At 45.9% G+C, this 1,959-nt stretch overlaps 1 protein-coding gene across 1 annotated transcript in view; it reads left to right on the top strand.

Moving 5' to 3' along the window:
- Nucleotides 1-1,060, top strand: part of TP53RK (TP53 regulating kinase) — a 2,020-nt gene extending 960 nt beyond the window's left edge. The window contains exon 2 of the mRNA XM_009637342.2: nucleotides 502-1,060. Within this exon, the coding sequence (XP_009635637.1) occupies nucleotides 502-980 (479 nt within the window). The 3' untranslated portion in view covers nucleotides 981-1,060. The remainder of the gene's footprint in view (nucleotides 1-501) is intronic.
- Nucleotides 1,061-1,959: the final 899 nt, after the last annotated feature.

Consider the following 1,959-nt stretch of genomic DNA (forward strand, 5'->3'; position numbering starts at 1 on the left):
GGGCTGGGGCGGCGTGAGGCGAGGCTGCCCTGAGGGGACAGACACCCCTGGGCGCCGGGTGCACCCCCGGCTCCCACGTCCCTCAGAGCAAATAACAGACACTGGACGGCCTTCGCGTTCCTGAAGGGTGCAGGGGGGTTCTCATCCTGGGGTGACCTGCTCTCTTTTTGTCAGGGTGCCCCCTAAAGTGCAGGCTGTCCTCGGCCAAAAAGCCCCTATGCATTTTTACCCAGGGAGTCTTGCCCCAGGAGGGGCTGATGCTGTTACCAAGCTCAAGCTGCCAACTCGTTTTAAAGCTGGAGGCTAATGTGGCATGGGTTGAAAACTGGGGGATTGGCAGGGGGGATTTTCTGGGGTTATCAGTGGTTGGGTGTGATCTCAACTGGTGTTCCTGCTTAAGGCATGTAGAGGTTATGTTTTGTTGTTAAAATAAAAGTTGGAAAATCCTGTAAATTAACCGTTAGCATTTCACTTGTTCTTTTTTTTTTTTTTTTTAAATAGGGATTTCAGCTCCAGTGGTCTACTTTGTGGATTATGCCACCAACTCCATATATCTTGAAGATATTGTAGACTCCATTACTGTTCAAGATCACATTAATTCTCTGCAACAGAGTGGCAACGATAGCAGTAGCCTCCTTGCCTTAGCAGGGAAGATGGGTGAGCTGTTAGCAAGAATGCACGATGAAGATCTTATACATGGGGATCTTACAACATCCAATATACTTCTGCGACCACCCACGGAGAAGCTGGACTTGGTGCTGATAGACTTTGGACTCAGTTTTATTTCAGGTCTTCCGGAGGATAAAGGAGTTGATTTGTATGTTCTGGAAAAAGTCTTCCTTAGTACTCATCCCGATACTGAAAATGCATTTAAAACTCTGCTAAAGACCTATGCAGCCACATCTAAAAAATCTGGTCCTGTGCTCAAAAAGCTGGATGAAGTACGACGGAGGGGAAGGAAGAGATCCATGATTGGGTAGAGGAGAGTGGGCTTCGGGATGGAGAAATATTGCTACGTAGGTTCTGCAAATATGGTTGTTTATACTCGCAGTTGGTTTTATTTCACAGATCACTATTTTGATAACTGTGTCTTCAAATAAATAAATTTGAGTGATTTTAAGTGTCATAAAGTAAGCAGGGTGAGATGGGACCATAGATGAGAGACAACTAAAGGTCAGCTCTTTCCTAAATGTTAAATGTTTCTTGTAAAATGCTGTTTATAGCATCACTCCACTCGCCCTCTTCTTCGCGCAGTTAGTCATACCGAGTAATCTTCCTCAGTCCTGGGCCATGGATTCGTGCGTGGTAGGAGGGGCCTGGGGATACCAGGGCATCTATGAAAGGTAATTAAGAAAAACAAATGTGTTGTTCTTCTCAGAAGACTTTACAACAAAGCGTTTAAGTCCATTATAAATGGCTCTACGCATCCTGAAGATACTTAGGAAGACTCAATTCTGGAACATGAGCCATGCTGAAATAGAGCTAAACATGTTTAAGAAGGGTTAATTTTCTTCCAGTAGTAATTTTGGCTTTTTTAACATTCAGTCAATAGAATTTCCTTAAGCACATATAAAAATCGTTAATCAAGAACAGTTTTCTGCTGAGAAACTTCTACTTTAAGCAAGAAGTCTGCTGTAAGTTTCCTTTTTCTGGAGCTTTGTAGGAGGGACTGCTTGTGTTGGATTGCCTGCCTGGGCAGGCGGTTGGCGGAGGGAGGCAGCAATACTGGGGTGGTTTGGAAACATTTTCTCTGTATTACTGGATTTTCTGGATTGCTGTATCTAATAGGATGGCCCAGGGGACAAGTTTACAATCCCACGGGCTGGAAGATAAATCAGCCCGCCGCATGGGATGCGAGTTGAGGCTGGGTGAGCGCGGGAGCCCTGTCATTTACTTCAGGGAATGATTTCGAAGCAGCAGCGAGCTGCTGCCCGGGGCTGCCCCGTGCCGGGCAGCCTC

Source organism: Egretta garzetta, unplaced genomic scaffold, assembly GCF_000687185.1.
Source record: "Egretta garzetta isolate BGI_Z169 unplaced genomic scaffold, ASM68718v1 scaffold214, whole genome shotgun sequence".
Classification (NCBI taxonomy): domain Eukaryota; kingdom Metazoa; phylum Chordata; class Aves; order Pelecaniformes; family Ardeidae; genus Egretta; species Egretta garzetta.